General features: G+C 49.2%; 2 protein-coding genes across 2 annotated transcripts; one reads left to right on the top strand and one right to left on the bottom strand.

Annotated features, from left to right (window-relative positions):
* Positions 1-275: 275 nt before the first annotated feature.
* NAGA (alpha-N-acetylgalactosaminidase) lies at positions 276-8,056 on the top strand. Its single transcript, XM_026868589.1, has 8 exons — positions 276-556; positions 1,196-1,370; positions 1,515-1,692; positions 1,956-2,050; positions 2,662-2,823; positions 3,082-3,279; positions 3,495-3,638; positions 3,904-8,056. Exons 1-8 carry the CDS (start codon positions 369-371, stop codon positions 4,084-4,086), a joined length of 1,323 nt encoding a protein of 440 aa, XP_026724390.1. The 5' UTR covers positions 276-368; the 3' UTR covers positions 4,087-8,056.
* Positions 6,858-13,982, bottom strand: WBP2NL (WBP2 N-terminal like). The gene is made up of 7 exons (XM_026868598.1): positions 13,384-13,982; positions 12,698-12,833; positions 11,102-11,194; positions 10,184-10,402; positions 9,676-9,804; positions 9,227-9,303; positions 6,858-8,317 (listed from the first exon to the last, which is right to left on the bottom strand). The coding sequence occupies exons 1-7, from the start codon at positions 13,564-13,566 to the stop codon at positions 8,270-8,272; spliced, it is 885 nt and encodes a 294-aa protein (XP_026724399.1). The 5' UTR covers positions 13,567-13,982; the 3' UTR covers positions 6,858-8,269.
* Between the last annotated feature and the right edge of the window lie 1,416 nt (positions 13,983-15,398).

Below are 15,398 nucleotides of genomic sequence, written 5' to 3'. Positions count from 1 at the left end.
GCCCCCCCCCCCATCCCGACAAGTATTGGGTTGCAGTAGCCATGGGGTGCGGCGGTGACAGGGTGCCAGAAATGGGGTGCAGCAACGGTGGGGTGCGATGGCAATGGGGTGCCACACCGACTGGGTGCTAAGCAATGGGGTGCAACGGCAATGGGGTGCAGCAGCACCAGCAGGGTGCGATAGCGGCTGGGTGCGACAGCGCGGGGCGCAGCACCAGCAAGGGAGTGCGATGCCGAGAGGCAGGGAGGTGGGAGCGGGCGGTCAGGTGATGCGGGCGGCATCATGTGAGCGGGGCCGGGCCAGGCCGGAATGGGCTGGGGTGAGGAGGGGAAGGGAGGGCACAGGAGCTCTGTGCACCGGCGGCAGCGATGGGGTCGGCGGTGCTGAGCGGGCTGGCCTTGGCCTTGGCCTTGGTCTTGGCCCTGGCCCTGGCCCTGGCCCTACCCTCCGTGGCCCTGGAAAACGGGCTGGCGCTCACCCCCCCCATGGGCTGGCTGGCCTGGGAGAGGTTCCGCTGCAATGTGGACTGCCGGGCGGACCCCCGCAACTGCATCAGGTCAGCGGGGCGAGGAGCGGCGGGGCGCCACCCCTCGCGCCCCCTCCCCGGGGATCCCTGCCAAGGAGGGACTCGGCGCGGCATCTCCCCGCCGCCCCCCGCCCCGGGGTTCGACAAGGAGGGCTTGTCCTGTGTGTCCCCTGCCACTGGGAATCTGCTCGGAAACGCCGGGCTGGTGTCCGTGGTCTGCCCCGAGGGGTGGATGGGGCGATGCCAGGGCAGGAGGGGGGTTGATGGGTGGTCGGGCCGGACATCAGGACCGGGACGACTCTGGCACTGCACTGTCCGTGTCCCTGGGGTGAGCCCTGCAGTGGCAGGATTTGGGGGGCATGATGTGTGCGAGGCGGGGGGTTCAGGTGTCCTGGTGCTGGGGTTGGAGAGCCTTTGGTGCGGATGGATGTGGCTGGGCTTTGTGGGGTGTTGGGGAAATACTTCTCCTCAGTGAGATCAATGAACAGGGCATGGACAGGGTTTAAACAGAAGCCCTGGAGACCTTCCATTATGGCCCAGGCCAGCCCTGTGGTCACCGACCCCCTAGAGTCCTCAGTTAGCCCCAAAGTCCTGCTGACTGCCTCCACTGGTGGGGCATGGAGGTTGCAGTGTCTCAGCCTGTCACGTTCCTGTCCCACCGATCTGCAGTGAGACGCTCTTCTTTGAGATGGCAGACCGCCTGGCAGAGGATGGCTGGAGGGAGCTGGGCTACCAGTACATCAACATTGACGACTGCTGGTCTGCCAAGCAGCGGGACGTGGCGGGACGGCTGATTCCTGACCCAGAGAGGTTTCCCAGGGGGATTAAGGCTCTGGCTGACTACGTGAGTGCCTGCTGGGGGTGGTGGGGATCTCTGTGTCGCCACACCACCATGGCAGGAGAACTGGGAGGGGATGAAAAACCTGGTCCCTGGGTTGCCCCTCAGACCCACCTCATCCCCTCTTCTGCAGCTCTCTTCTCCTTGTAGGTCCATGCCCGTGGCCTGAAGCTGGGAATTTACGGTGACCTGGGCACCCTCACATGTGGGGGCTACCCAGGCACTACACTGGACCGTGTGGAGCAGGATGCCCAGACCTTTGCAGAGTGGGGTGTGGACATGCTGAAGCTGGATGGGTGCTACTCGTCGGGAGAGGAGCAGGCACAGGGTAAAGGCTCCCCAGCCGGCTGGCATTTCTCCCCTCGCTTGTTTCAGTCAGGACGGATGGCTGTCTGCAGAAACTCTTGGCCAGCCAGTTCTTCCCTCATGTCTCCTGTTGCAGCTCTATGGCAAAGAGGATGGAGTTTGGGTGCCCTAGAGCTGATGTAAGGCAGGAGGCCAGGCTAGCCTGGGGTTTCCCTGGCTGGGTGGGCTGGAACACAGGCTGCTGCCAACTGCCTCCTTCACCAGTTGTCATCTTCTCTCCCTAAGGCTACCCAGAAATGGCAAGGGCCTTGAACGCCACAGGCCGCCCCATCGTCTACTCCTGCAGCTGGCCAGCATATCAGGGGGGGCTCCCCCCCAAGGTGAGGGTTGTCCCATCTCGTGACTGTTTCCTGCATCCCCTGTGCCATAGGGAAGCTCTTGTCTGGGGGAACTGTGGGAGCTGGGTGCTACACCCTGCTTATAGCTCCACCCCAGTAGGATGGGGTTGCAGGTCTCCAGAGGGGACATGGCCTCCCTGCCAGGCATCTGGGGACACTTTAGGGTTCCCAACATGGCTAGGTGATGGGAGTTTGGGGGAAGGAGGCACTGGACCATGCTCTCTTCATCCCCCTCAGCTGGTGTGGGGTTGATCCTGACAATCTGTTCTGTAATGTTTCTTGAGAATTTACTGCATTTATTTCCTCTTCCATATTCTGAGTCATTCCCAAGCTGCCCTCATTCTTGCAGCTGATCATATTTCCCCATGGCCTCTGTGCTTTTTTTGCCAGACATCCTTTCGTACTGAGATGTGCCCAGTCACACAGAGATATGACTCTGTCCTTCATTATATGATGTTGCCATTCTACAGATCCCTCTGCCTTTCACACACTTTCTGGATGCTGCAGCCCTCAACAAGTGTGGCTGCCCTTTCTCCCCCACCTTGCAGACTGGGTCCTTTCTCCCTCCTGCCTGACCCTGTGCTCCTCTCCAGGTGAACTACACCATCCTGGCAAATGTCTGCAACCTGTGGCGTAACTACGATGACATCCAGGACTCCTGGGACAGTGTACTTTCCATCCTGGACTGGTTCTCTGCAAACCAGGATGTGCTGCAGCCGGCAGCTGGCCCTGGACACTGGAATGACCCAGACATGGTGTGGCTGGGTGGTGGGTGCTCTGACCCTGGCTGGGGATGGGGTTAGTGAGTGCATTTGAACGTGTGCTGACAGCTCAGCACCTAACAGGGGCGGGATCTCCTGGCAGTTGTAGGTTGCTTGAGGGGAAGCAAAAGTGCATGTGAGGTTTCCCATGCATGCTCCCTCCCAGAAGGCTGCAACATCACCAAAGGTGACAAGCAGACAAGTTTCTAACCCTTTTCTGCTTCTCCCATCTTTTCACCTTCTCCCCTCCAGCTTATCATTGGAAATTTTGGCCTTAGCAATGAGCAGTCACGCTCCCAAATGGCGCTGTGGACAGTGATGGCAGCTCCACTCCTCATGTCCACGGATCTTCGCACCATATCCCCGAGCGCCAAGGAGATCCTGCAGAACCGCCTGATGATCCAGATCAACCAGGATCCCCTAGGAATCCAAGGGCGCAGGATTGTCAAGGTTAGGGGGAAGGCGGATGTGTTTAGGAGAGGAGACAGGAGCAGCATGGGGTATTGCAATAAGGATGGAGAGGGAAGCGATGCAGAGAAACATGATCAGGAGAGCTGTGGGAGCTGGGGACCTGCTTGTGTAGCAGCCCTGCAGGGCAAGGTCAGAAGTTACAGGCCAGCAGTGGTTCCAGGAGATCTGCCTCACCCACCTGTCCCCACCCCTAGGAGAAATCCCACATCGAGGTGTTCCTGCGCCCGCTGTCCCAGGGTGCCAGTGCCCTCGTCTTCTTCAGCCGGAGGACAGATATGCCCTTCGTCTACACCACCAGCTTGGCCAAGCTCCACTTTCCCCAGGACACCGTGTATGAGGTGAGCCCCACTGGCGCACTGCATAGCAGGACAGCCCCACAGCACCTGGATCTTTCCAGCTCCCTTCTTTTGACACTCTGTGCATTTTGCGGGGAGGGAGGAACTCCCACTCCTGCCTCGAGGATGAAGGGGCAGCTGCCCATGGGGTTGCCCTCCTGTTGCCTGATGCTGTGCCCTGTGCCACCATGCTGTGTCAGTGACCATGGCTGGACCTCAGGATGAAAGGTCTGTGGAAATCCTGGTAACCACCTTTTGTCTCTTCCAGGCACAAGATGTGTACAGTGGGAAGATCATGAGTGGCTTAAAAACAGGAGACAGCTTCTCGGTCGTTATTAACCCCTCAGGGGTGGTGATGTGGTATCTCTACCCCATGGCGCTCCCAGCGCAGTCCTGGCATGTTGTCAGACAGCAAGCTCTCAGCAAGAGTTTCCGCCCCGTCCTCCTGTGACAAGGCTCAGTGGACGGGAGTGTGGGTCAGTGCCGGCATGAGCTGCGAGACCCTGGGACACATGGCTCTTCACTATACAAGTGCCTTTCGCTGAAGTGCCCAGCAGTGCTGGGGTGTGACCATTCCTCCAGTAACAGCTTGATTATGTCTACTCACTCTGTGTAGAGCAGGAATTCTTGTTACCTGCCTCCTAAGGGTGTGCAGAGCATAATTCCTTGGTGATTGCAAAGCCCTGTGAGATACTCCTGTGGAAGATGTCGTACAAGCAGAGTCCAGTCACTGTTGGGAGCTGGTCAGCTCTGACACCTGAGTGCTGCTTCAAGCTGAATACCACTGACTGCTGCAGGGGCTGTTTGAATATCTGTCAAAAGGCTTTGGATGCTTTAGTATCTTCTAGGTTAGTGACACCTCCCCCCCACCATGTGTGATGGCATTACCCTCAAGTATCAGACTTGGTCACCTTCCTTCCTTTGCTGTAATCAGCTTGGCTTAGAATAAGGGGCTGTCAATAGGGCTGCATCCTTCCAATGTACCCTCCTGTCCTGGTTTAAACCTGGCTGGCAACTAAGCACCACACAGCTGCTTGCTCACCCTCCCCTACCCTGGGGGAGGAGGGGAAAGAAGCGGAGGGGTAAAGGTAAGGAGACTTGTAAATTGAGATAAAAGCAATTTAATAATTGAAATAAAATAATAATGGTTATTAGAATAATAGTAATAATAGAATATATAGATGAGTAATGCACAGTAGAATTGCTCACTACCTGCTGACCGATGCTCAGCCCATTCCTGGATAGTGATCCTAGAGCAGAGAAAATCCTGAAACCACAATCCCCGAAGAGCAAGATGTATGATATGGAATATTCCATTGGACAGTTCAGGTCTGCTGCTCTGGCTCTGCTCCCTCCCAGCTTCTTGTGCACCTGTGTTTTAGCAGGACATGGGAAGTTGGAGAGTCCTTGATTTCGTAGCAACAACTAAAACCAATCAGTATATTATCAACACTCTTATGCCAAATCCCATACTGAATCCAAAACACATCATTATCCTAGCTACTAAGAAGAAAAATTAACTCTGTCCCACCTGAAACCAAGACACCTCCCCAGGACCAAGAGCTCCTGGAGGTATGATGGTCCTGTGCAGAGATGTTTTGCTTGCAGGCCTTGCTCCTGCTGCCAGGATCCTGGAGGCCAGCACTACATCAGCCTACCACGCATGCTAGCATTGTATTAAAGCCCCTCTGGTATTAGATCACAGCAAAGCAAAAACCTCCACTGGTCATGTACAACCCCAGCAGCCTTGCTGTGGTACAGCACCAAAAACTGCAGAGCCGTAGTGTGTTGTGCACAAAGCAGTGTCAGGAAGATGCAAATGCTCAGCTGAGGTTGTCTTTTTCGTTGGGAGATGGTCACAGTTGCCTCCCAGCAGCAAGTTGCAGCTTGTTCTTGCTCTACGCAGGGAATTCCTGCTGAAAGGGGGCTCAGGCCCTCTTCCAGCAGGCTGAGCACTCGGAGCTTCTCAGGGAAAGGCTCCTCCTCCTCCCAAAGACAGCTCCATCCACAGCTCCATCCTGAGGAGGAGCCTGCACTAGTAAACTGGAAGTGAGTAGTGGGACAGACTAAAGCCCTCAACTGCTTCACCTTCATACAGCACACATCCCATGAGGAGTTTAAGAGCAGACATGACCTGCCCCAACTGCCTTGGAGCAAGGTGCAGCATTTGTGAAGATTGCTTCTTAAAATTGCAGCCCAGGGACACCGACACAAGATTAAGCCTGAGACCGAGGAAATAAAGGGGAAAAAAAAATTAGTATCCCATTTCTGTGCAGATGCTGGAGGGTTCCTGGTCATCCACTTACTCTGGTTCCTGCAGGATCAAATGTCTGATTCTGGCCACTTCCAGAAACTTTGTCTGAGTGCAGCGCAAAGATACTGAACACGATGCTTGCCATGCTAACAAGAAAGGACAAGTGCACTTCATGTCTTTATACAGGAACTGGCTTTGTTCTTGGGGAGCGATTGAGACAAATTAACTAAAATAAAGGGGAAGCAGATTACAGACTCTCCGTTTCATGTTTATTCAGTGTTGCTAGCTACAACTACATGGTTAATGTAGGATTACAGTACCATTACCTCAAAACAGGAACAACTGTGCAAAGAAACAGAACTGGTTTCCTGCCAGAGACTAGACTGATGCATAGTAGGAAATGGCTTTCCAGTAGTTACAGGTTAGCAGAGCAACAGCTTTCCCTGGCACAAGGGAAAAAAGATTTTACAGTGCAGAGTTAAGTGCCATTTTCCTTTACCATGCATTTATTTTTCCCTCACTGAAAAGAAATTGGCTAGCAAGGACTTCCTCTTAAACACATGCCTTCCCTCCAGCAGTAAATTTACATAGGAGAGGTGCTGTGAATACAGCCATAGGGCATTAGAAGGGTGGTGACATGAGGACATGAACATGTGCCAGTTCTGGGTCTCAGGGTGAGAGCCTTCCACCCTCCCCAGGAAGCAGGATGATGAGCCCCACCTTCTTCTCTGGCCCCAGTTACTTGATTCCAGATCCAGGTTAGCCATGCACCAAGGAGAAAGGACTGGTTCACAGCCAACCCGAGAGCAAACCACCAGTGACTGCTGTTTGCTCCAGCCTCCCGTGCAGCAGGCAAGAATGACGGTGAACACAACACACACAACAGTGAACAGGCAGCTATAGGTATCAACACTCTTGTATTAAAGTGCAATTCAAAAAGTTAACAAACATTCATGGTTGTTTTGGGGTTTTTTTAAGATATAGTTATTAGAATATCTCTAACTCAGACTTAAAAGGTGTTTATAGAGGTACTTCCCCCTATGCAGGGCTAATTTAGGAATTCACACATGGAAGTCTCACTTACTGGAGAGACCTGACATGCAGGGAAGTAAGAAGGGAAACATTCCTTCCCCTTCACTGTGAAGGTAGGAAGGCTGTACAAAGAATTACAATCACCCCGTATGTAAAGGATCACCAGACTAGAGGAACTCTCTTCAGAGCAGGTTTAATGGCACTATGTCCTAAGGAAGAAGGAAAGGTTGTGGCTGAGCAGCCACTCTGCAGGAGAGCTGAGCATCAGTAACATCCACCCCAGACAGTGGTTTTCAGCTGAGAGCGGGCACTGCACCCCTAAGCAACCCAACTCTGGAATTCCAGTGCTGACTCTCCCACGCTGCTCAGATGTAGTCATACACATGCTGGCTGTAGTGGGCTGAGGAAGAGATGAAGGCCAGTTTTCCCCCGTGGAGCTAGCTCACAGCACAAGCTTGCTCAGCAGAGGGAGTCAGGGCTACAGGACCTGTCTCCTGACAAGGCTAGTGCCAGGTCAACTTCCTAATGGAACATATTTTGCTCCAAGGCAAGCAGCCTCCTGTGCAGCACTTGACTCCATTACGCTTGAATAACAGCTGCTTGACACAAGATCACTGCACAGATATATGAGACCTGCTTCGATGAGAGGGAAAGGAAGACCGATTTGCACACCTGCCAGTCTCAACTCCCTGCCCTGTGGCACACCTTTGTTTGCTTCAATGCCTACAAAGGCAGGCTGACTGGGGCCCATCCCCTTCCCTCTTGCATAGTTCAAGGCTTCAGTGTCTCTTAGGATGAACTTCCCAAGACTGGTAGTCTAGAACATAAAACACACTGTTCCAGCACGATACAGGACTTCCAGAGTCCCATCTCACAGTGAGCTGTGCCAGAATTTAAGGGAATTTAACACCTTTCTAGGGCACCAAGGGTCTATGCAAGGAACCTCATGGCTCTCTATACCTTTCCCCTTGAGTGGTGCTTCAGAAGTCAAAAGTTTGGCATTCCAAGTAGTTTTACTCCAAGATCCCAGAGCCTTCATATTTTAGTCCTAGATTAGTGATGTAGTCTACTGGTGGTTTAAGGAGTAGTCCATCTCTCTCCTCAAGCCAATGGCAGAGCAAAAAGCGCTTCAACCCCATGAGATAAATCAAATAAGCAGGAAAGTGCTGTTGTTCTGCCTTGTATTGCCACTGACTTAATGTTTAAGGAGGGCAGGTGCTCAGCTGCCCAGCACTACATGTATTGTATATATACAAAGGGACCTAGAGATATGCTAACCCAAGGGGTAGTAACAGCCAATTGTCTTCAGGGAGAGACAGTGTGGGAGGCTGGTTGCAATTTCTGTCTGTTAGTTGTTCTTCTTATCCTCAGGAGGTGCATAAGGAGGTGGCTGATCCTGGAAGGAGATACAGTAGAGTCAACAATCCTGCTCATTTTATGATGAGCTCTTCCCAGGCGTTCCCAGGCTTGGCTTGCAAGAAATGACCCCTCTTCAGTGAGCTACAGAGCCAGGTGCTGTGTTTTAAGCTCTAATTTCATCACACCATTCCTCTCTATATCAGTTATACTCCAGGATATATGCTGCCTCCCATCATGTTACTAGTAAAGGTCCCCTCAAAACCAGGTAACAAACGGTCTATTGCAAACAGACTATTTAATCTGTTTTAATCACCATCCTCCCTTCACATCCTGGGCTTTGTCTCTGTTGATATTCATAGCTCTGACCCAGCAGACAACAAGCCCTTGGGCTGAGGGCCAGCTTTACTGCTCCATTGGTCTCCAGCTCACCACACAGCCAGGCAAGGCAGGGAAAGGCACATGCAGACTGGCTGCCACATACCAGATGTAGGCTACAGCCTACCTACCAGCTGCCACTGACTGAACAGTGAGAGACCTCCCCATCTCCATACAGCCCAGAAAAAAAAAAAAAATAAAGAGAAACCCACACGCTCTCATCCTTGAGTGATCTGCTCTTCCTTAACCCTCCCCACTTTCAGGCCCAACAGAAGCAGAGACCTCCGTGTGTTCTCTGTACCCATGCAAATTTGTTATACCTTTAAGAGTAAGACAAGTACCAAATGGCTGTTACTGGATGAATCTTTAAGGTCCTTCTCCTTTCCTGATTGAGAGTTTAACAAGCCTTCTTCATGGGACCAACATCCATGCCCCCCTCTCAGGAAAATGCATACTTTCTGTGCATATTCAATATGAAGGCACACTAGACTTTGCAAGGAAAGCAAACTGCTGCCACTATCAGTGATAGAAGAGGGAGCAGGCACCCACAGACCACAGGTGCAGTACTCACCATGGGCATGTACACATTGTGTGGGTTGGCGGGGTTGTAATACGCACTGGAAGCGGCTTCCATGGCCTTACTGCCCCCTACAAAGGAAAGAAAAGAAGCCATCTTACACTGCCTTAGGCCCAAGCCCCAGAGCCTGCTCCCCAGTCACAGCTCTTCTGAGGAGGCAAGAAAGGTCCAAAGAGCCAGCAGCAACTGCAGCAAGCTGGCTTTGAACTCACAGCAGTTCAAGAAAGCTGCAAGCTGGCTAGAGCTGACCACAGGCTATGCAGTGCAGAGCTGAGCAGCTCCCCCCACCCTCTGTTATCTCAAATAATAGATCAAGACGACTTTGAGCTCCTGCAACAGCATCAGCTTCCCCAGTCCATGCTGCACCCACAACGCCACCCACAGCCCAAGCCCCCACACACCCTTTTGCACCCAGACCCTGGCAGCCCCACAGTCCCATTTACCTGGCATTCCTGGGCCCACCCAGGCTGGGGGAGCTGAGGGGGCTGAGGGTCCTGCAGGAGATAGCCCAGAGTAGGGGGGAGGAGGTGGCACATACATGGGGTTCATGTTTGGAAGTGGTGGGTAAATACCTGAAAAAGATGGCACTGGATTGATGCTTTGGACTGTGGCAACGAGACAGAGAGGAAGAGAGTTCACAGGCCCAGAAGCACATTAGCCCTGGACAAGGTCAGGGAAGCTCTGCAGGCTTGGCAGGGATGCAGACAGCAGGGATTCGACATTTTGCCTGTCAGGCCAGCAGGCAATAATGCCAAGCAGCAGCACAATTTACAAAACACATTTTCACCTCCCACCCAGCTGCAACTAGAGACACACATGGGTGTGAACAACAGCACACGACGAAGTTCCTCAGTGGAGACAAAACTACAGTAACCCTCACAGTACCATTGTGATTTCTTTGCAACTAACACCAAACACACCCTTCCAGTCATCATTACACAACTTCCAAACCTGGAGTCTGGGCATATGGATATCCCATAGGCTGTGGAGAAGGTCCGTAGGCATTCATCGGAGGTGGTGCATAAGGATAGGGTCCATTTGGTGGTGGAGGAGCAGCATAGCCCCCTGGCACAGATGAATAACCCCCAGGAGCAGGTGGGGTGGGTGTGTACCCTCCGGGCACAGGTGTGTAGCCATAGCCAGGGTTCTGGAGAGGAACGCCACTAGAAGCTGAGAAGCACATGTTTAGTACGCCAGACAACCTTCTGTTACAACTAAATGTATAGAATAAAAGGAAAATAGTCCTGTTCATGCAGCACCACTTCCTTTCATCTAAATTCACTATACACAATTAGTGTATAGTACTGTCTTTGAACGGCATTAGTCTCCTCACTGCAGGTTCACAGGGTGCTGAAAGAAACCAGCTGCAAAATACTAGCTATCGGGTACCAGTTCCATCACAGAGCTCCCACTGCTGGAAGAAAAGACAATTCTAAAGCAAGTATCGGTAGGGCGGTTTTTCCTTCTTTTTAAACTTTCTTATCAGAAAAAAATGTAAATTCCCCCGAAGTTATTTTTTTAAATTTGTTTTTCCCCCTCTCCAAACGTGCATGTTAACTTCCCTCATTTTACTCCACTATTCTAGAAGAAAACTGAGGGTAGGTGAGTGAGTCAATTTTTCTGTAGAAAAAATTGATCTGTCTCAGAAGCACAAACCCCAGAATATTCCAACTGCACAAAGCACTAAGATAAAAAAAAGAAAGAAAAATTATTGGAAGGAAAAACAAAAGTTCCCTTGGAAAGAGAAAAAATACATTGCTGTGGAAGAGTGCATAGGCTACTCTTCTCCCCATGAAGCTGAAGAGCAGCACTATTCTCTAACTAGCTCAGACAGCCATGGGGGAACTGCAGGCTCTGAAGATCCCTTACCATTAGAGGCAGCTTTGAACATCAGCTGTCCAAACTCAATGGCTCCTCCACTGTTGAAAGTCAGTTTAAATATCCCTTGCCCTTCCCAGCCACCTAGGAGAGAGAAAAATAGAATTGAAAGAGACTATTAATCTCCTCAGTAGCAGTCAAGACAACAAAACAGTTAATATTTCAATTTTTGTTTTTTTTTTTTCCCCAAATTATTTTGAGTCCTATTACCAGAGGGAAAGAGTCATGGCATTGCTATCAGATGTCCCCAGAAATAGTATTTCAAGAAAAAAAACAGGATTTTATTTCTTTATCCTTTAAAAGACAATCCCCACTATAGTTACACAGAAGCAGCCTACTCTAGATGCTAGGTTGTTTTGTTCTTTCTTGAAAGGTTTAATAGAACCTAATAATGAATACAATGTAAAGAAAGAACACTTAATTTACTGAGGATTTTACTTGAAAGCCTTCAAATTAAGTTTTATTGTTGACCTTGAAGGACTACAGTTCAGGATCTGCAACTAAGGCTGGGATTTAAATCAAATGTAACATTTTTAATTTATTTGACCCACAGAAGATCATAAATGGTTACATATAATAGCAATTTTTCAGAAAAAATGCAAGTAGGTGATGATGTTGCAAGGTAAGTAAGAGTAGGGGCTTTTGTGGTGGGTTTTTTGGGGGGTGCTTTGTTTATTTGGTGCTTTTAGAAAAAAGATATCATTTAAATAAAAGATTTCATAAAGTAAGATTTATCTTTCTTGTGTAACAATGAAGTTAGTAAAAGTAAAGATAGTCTCTTGGGGACAAAGCAGAAATAAAGTATAGAAATACAACAAAACAATCCCACATGGATAAAGTCATCCCCTTGGAGATTCTCCTCTTTAAAACCACTGTCTTTGTGTGATTTAAACTTGAGAAAGTGGGCTGGTCCACAGTCCCCAGAAAACCCAGTCACTTTAAAATACTGTTACGAACAGAAAACAAAAGCATAAGCTCTTCAGATGCCATGGAAATGTACATAAATTCCAGGGCTGAAGAGGGAAGAAGTCTTGTTTTTAATCCATTTATCTTCTGCAATTCTCCATGTTTTGTCATGATCATGACTGTAACTTCCCACAGTTTCATCACTAAATTGGGCACAAAGCTAAATCAATGATATACAGCAGCATCCTAAATGCACACAAACATATCCAAGTTGGTAAGCAATTACTGTCCTCCAAAAAACAAAAGTGCTTGCTAATTCTGTCTATCGATGCCAATGAGCGGTGACTTGGTCACTTATCCACCCTTCCAGGTCAAAGACCGGAGAAAATAAGCACACGTGGAAAGCAAATACACACCAACATAGACAGCAAGACAGAACTTGCAGGATTAAACAAAAGTCACACCGTGAAAGTCAGTTCTGGCTTCGGGGGCAGAATGTACCTCAGCAGCAGTGCCTTAAATTTCAGAAGACACAAGTTACTTCAGCGTGGACATGCTAACTGTACTGTCACAGCTACTCTGTCCGAACTTCCTGTGCACATAAGCCATCTATCTGATGTTCAGCAGAAAAGGACTTGTGACACTTGGGAAGAGTTCAATCTACAAAGCACAGGCACATACCTCCTGCCTCAGCTTGAATCTGTCCTTTGATGTAGTTGGCAGAGAAAACAGGCTGCTCAATTGAGCACCCTTTCACCAAATAAAACGGCATCATGAAAGACAGCATAGGATCCTTGCCCTTTGACACAAAGATCATCTGCAAGACAGAAGGTAACACCTCTGAATTACTTGAATTAGATATAAAGGGTGGTCATGGAGTTCTAGTTGTAGCAGCAGCCAGCTATAACCAGAGGGTAACATAACTCCTAGTATCAGTATGCATTAGGTAACTTCACAGCTTTAATAGTGCAAGATCCCAAACAGATATGATGGCACATGGCTCACTCACCTAAAGCATGTCTATTGCAAAATAATATACCATTTAAAACACACATGCACATTTACAGAGTTTTATTGGTTTGCTTTTTAAGGATAGGCTATGACAGTTTTCAGATAAAGTAATACTGACACATTATATGTAATATATTCTCTAGACAGTGATTTCCAGGACTGCACATGCCTTTGTAGGGAATTGGGATTGTGAAACAGACATGCACTATCCTATTTCCACCTTCCCTTCTCCAACCTAGTACTCTCAGTGGTTCCTCCCATAACAAAAATCACTTTTTCTATCACCAAATAGGTTTCTGGTCTAAAGTCTACAAGATCCCTTGAGAAAGAAGCAGCCCTGCTGGCACCAGACTTACCCTGTAAGGGGTGAGATACAGCATCCCTTTCTTGGTGCCTTTGAAGGCTTCAGGCTTGCCCGTCACATCACTGAAGGAGAGCTCCACATCTTTACACTGTTTGAGAACACTATAGGAGGAAATCAAGACAAACTGAAGAGATAAACTCAGCAACAGCTCTGATACCACCCCACCGCCCATCATTACAGGGAGGGGGATAGCACATCAGGAACTCTCAATATTATCCCAAAAGACTCATTTCTGATGTGGGCCCTGCTGTTTTCCCTTTGAAGAGAGAAGGATGATTTATGCAGAGTGGAAGAATTAATCTTCTCACTTGTGAAAACCCTTGCTCTCCTCCACAAAGGGAAGCTTTAAATGACAGTTTCTCTTTCTGTGCCCAAAACCATCAGGCTGAGGATTTCCTCTTCCACATGAGAAGAGCCTCAGCCCAAAGGTCAGGGCACAGAAAGGGTTGAGGTGTCTCAAACCACCCCCCTGAAGCCAAGGCATCATCTCAGAGCAAGCCTCTCTCTCCAGGTCCATGCTCAAATCCAGGACTGGCCACCGCACAGAAAAACAGCACTGCTGGAACACCACACCCACTGTGCAAACCAAGGAAGTTGCTTTACTAATACCCTCACTGCTGACCCTGCTTCACATGATTTAAGTAAATATTTCTAATAACAGCACCATGCTAAGGAACAAAATGAGGAGCCAGCAATGTCAGCAATAAAGTTATTATTGTTGGATATCTACAGGAACATTAGTGAAGTTTGCTAATGAAACAAGGCCAGATGAGAACTGTGAACACTGCAGGGTCAGGGGTATGGAGCTGTCTGAAAAACTAAATATATTTTCAGGAAAAATGAGTCAACTTGAGAAAGCATGTCACTGAATCTAGAGGGCAGATCCTAAACATACCACCTAGTAAGAAAATTTGCAGAACAAACAAGAGCCTTGGAGGTGACAAGCTTGCAGCCTGTTACAGCAGCAGAAGAATCTGAGGCTTTTTATGGTTCAAGAGCACAGCTAAAGAAAACACAAAACCCTAACCCAACAACACAAGCCTGACGAGGTCGGATCTAAAGTAATCCTTATGTAGTCTGATCAGTATACTGTGTAAGTCAGATCAAGTCAGGAAACTGCAAAATTATTGGGGGAAGGGAGCAATCAGCAGGGCCATCATGTGGGAAAACGACCAAAAGCCCTGTAGTTTCAGGTCACATGCTCTTCAGGGAGAAAAGCCTAACAGTATAGATGTGTCAAAAACGCAGTTATTCAAGGAGGAAGACACTAAAAAGTCTAGCTTTAATGAGAAAAACCCAACCTGACTAAGAAATTCTATTGGGTCATTACTTCATAGCTGAGCTAGATGCAGATTTCTCAGACTGTCTGGGAGGGACTGACTGAGAAGGCAGGAAAGCTCTTTCCACTTCCAAGATGCAAACAGGAAACACTTCTAAGCTAAATAAAATTAGCTCCTTGACAGCTTGGATCTTACCAGAACACTTCCTCAACCATGCCCCGCAGCAGTGCTTCACGTCAGTTTGCCTCACTGGGAAGAACTTCTATGTAGTCACTGTAATGTTTACTCCTTCCCAGCTACTCACACAAGCAAATAACATGCAGCCACTACCACTGGGCATAATCAGGCAGCTGGACTGGTTTGCACCTTCATGCCAGTCTAGGGCTGTCACAGGAGGGGTGTGCACCCCATGGAGCCATGCTGCACCCACCTGTGACTAAGCAGCACCTCGAAGAATAGATTGAGGTCAAGGACTGAGGGAACTCTTTAAACCAGCAAAAGCTCTACATGTCAAAGGTCAGTTACGAAGTCAACATTATCTGGAGAATATTTCTGGAGCGCATTTTTTCTATTGTTTACCAGCCCCAAACCAACTTGATGATCCTTTACCAGGCCTCTGGTTTCTAAGATTTCTCTAGCCAAGACTGGGATGCGAGGAGGACCCAAGCACAATCAAAGCAAAGCCCAAGCCCGTCAAGCTGGTCTGTCGATCCCCACTCGGGGCGAG

This window comes from Athene cunicularia (genome assembly GCF_003259725.1).
Source record: "Athene cunicularia isolate RWA chromosome 1 unlocalized genomic scaffold, athCun1 chr1_part2, whole genome shotgun sequence".
Lineage (NCBI taxonomy): Eukaryota > Metazoa > Chordata > Aves > Strigiformes > Strigidae > Athene > Athene cunicularia.
The sequence above is the reverse complement of the archived record's forward strand: the minus strand, read 5'-3'. Positions and strand labels throughout refer to the sequence as shown.